We start from the raw sequence: 1,936 nt of genomic DNA, 5'->3' as shown, positions 1-1,936 counted from the left end.
GCCAAAAACTAAGCCACTTCAAATTATTTGTTTGCTTTTTGATTCTGCATGGCTAGAGAGTGAGCCTAGCCCCATGCACGCTAGGTGCACACTTTGCCTGTGAGACATATCCCCAGTCCTTAAATCTGCTTTAACATTTTAACTACATCTTATTCTTTTCCCTGTGTGTGTGGAGGCATGCGTGCCACAGAACTACCAGAGGACAGCTTTTAAGAGTCGGCTCTCCCCTTCTACACTGAGGGACGGTGCTGGACCTCAGGTCCTGAGGTTCGTGGCAGGTGCCTCTACCCACTAAGCCATCTCACCAGCCCAAAATTATATTTTAACCACCTTACTACAACCACCTTCTAGAATTCCTCCTTAGACTCCTCTCGCTCCTGACTCGAACCCTTGGTAAACTGCCTGAACCCCTCCTCAATGCAACCAAGTTCGTCATCCCTTTCTCAGTAGTCTGTAGACGTACTCAGTTTGTTTCTTTTCTTATTTAAAAAAAAAAAAACCTCCCCAAAGTTATTACAGAAAAGTATCCTTTTGTTCTTTGCATACGAATGACCAGAAACCATATAGATAAGGAAACAGGTAAGACACTGACCTGGACAGAACAAAGTGACAACCAAGAAGTTATCCTTGGAGCCAGAAGTTTTATTTAGGAAGAAGAAGCTAGTCCTGGGGTGGGAAGCCATGCTATGGATCCCAGGTTGTGCATACAGCACTCGAGAGGCAGCTTCTGTCTCTACACACCTCCATCCTGTGCCAGGGCCTCTGCCTTGAGCTTTTCTAGTTCTTCGCTGGATGCCATAGGGCACCGCTGGTACTTAGCACCAGGAGTCTTTGTCCAGGAAGAATAGTAGCAGTGCCAGAGACTGCAGAGGCCATAGATGGCGATCACCATGCCAGCCGCCAAGGCCAGATGCCAGCAGAAGAAGATGGTTAGGAAGGCAAGGTCTGTAGGGTTGTCTGCCCGCCAGGGCTGTCCAGTGGGAGGTACGTACATCTCACAAAGCTGCATCATCCAGTTGCTTAACACCATCCCCAGCCAACTCTTGAGGAGCCAGATCGAGGGATTGTTGGGGATCCATACCTCCACAGTGAGCACCACAGCAAGCAAGAAGGAGGGTAGCATTAACAGAAGATGCACTCGGATCTCCAAGGAGTTTTTGTTCTCGATGTGGGTTGCCATCAGCAATACCAGCACATAGAAGGCCAGCGCTTCGGCCGCGCGTTCCAGCTTCACACCCCAACGGGGGAGGTGTGACTGGCTCACCATGTCTGCTACGCCACTGAGAATAAAGAACCCAAACATGGTTACATGCTGCCAGTTGTCCTTGAAAATAAATGGCCGCCGGGGGTCCGTCCAATCTATCATCTGCAGGCGATTGACCCCAAGGGGGTAGAAGTATTCACCAAGAATGCCCAAGGTGGGGACAACCACCTTCGTCACGGCTTCATACGATACCTGCTGAAACAGCCTGTGTCCCCGCAGCTTCCTCGGGAGCAGCGGGTGCTGGAGGGCCTTCTCTCCCCGTAGCAGGGCCAAGGATATTAGCACCGAGTAGTAGACCGAGTAGATAAGAAAGCCTATTCCTGGCAGCAGGTGGCCCTCAAGGGTTCCCATGGCTTTTGTGTGTGTTGAGTCCGACAGGACCAGAGCCAGCAGAGGAGGAGAACCTGGTTGTCCTCAAAAGCCTCACAAGAGATTCTCAGGGCCTCCAGCAGCCTGGCCCTGCCACCCACATGCAAGTCTATCCTCGCAGATGTCAGAGCCACTCCCAGGGCGGGACCTCTAAGCAATGGAGGTTTTAGTCATCTTAGACTGCTCCTGACTGAAGTTTGCTGGGGCTGAGATTTCAGCTGCTGTACCACGGGGGCCACCGCTGCAGACCTGGTCCATCCTTCCCTCTACTAAGCCCCATGCTCCAGCCCCACAGAAAAAGGT

General features: G+C 51.5%; 1 protein-coding gene across 1 annotated transcript; it reads right to left on the bottom strand.

Annotated features, from left to right (window-relative positions):
• Positions 1–733: 733 nt before the first annotated feature.
• LOC126504185 (transmembrane epididymal protein 1A-like) lies at positions 734–1,615 on the bottom strand. The gene has a single exon (XM_050146267.1). The coding sequence runs from the start codon at positions 1,613–1,615 to the stop codon at positions 734–736; it is 882 nt and encodes a 293-aa protein (XP_050002224.1).
• Positions 1,616–1,936: the final 321 nt, after the last annotated feature.

Source organism: Alexandromys fortis, unplaced genomic scaffold (assembly GCF_014885135.2).
Source record: "Alexandromys fortis isolate MF-2015 unplaced genomic scaffold, M_Fortis_MF-2015_v1.1 scaffold_56, whole genome shotgun sequence".
Taxonomy (NCBI): domain Eukaryota; kingdom Metazoa; phylum Chordata; class Mammalia; order Rodentia; family Cricetidae; genus Alexandromys; species Alexandromys fortis.
Note: the sequence above shows the minus strand (reverse complement) of the source record. Positions and strands in the feature narration are given on the sequence as shown.

Bases quoted from the DNA above. Each gene is read 5' to 3' on its own strand.
- LOC126504185 (XM_050146267.1), bottom strand. From the start codon at position 1,615: ATGGGAACCCTTGAGGGCCACCTGCTGCCAGGAATAGGCTTTCTTATC.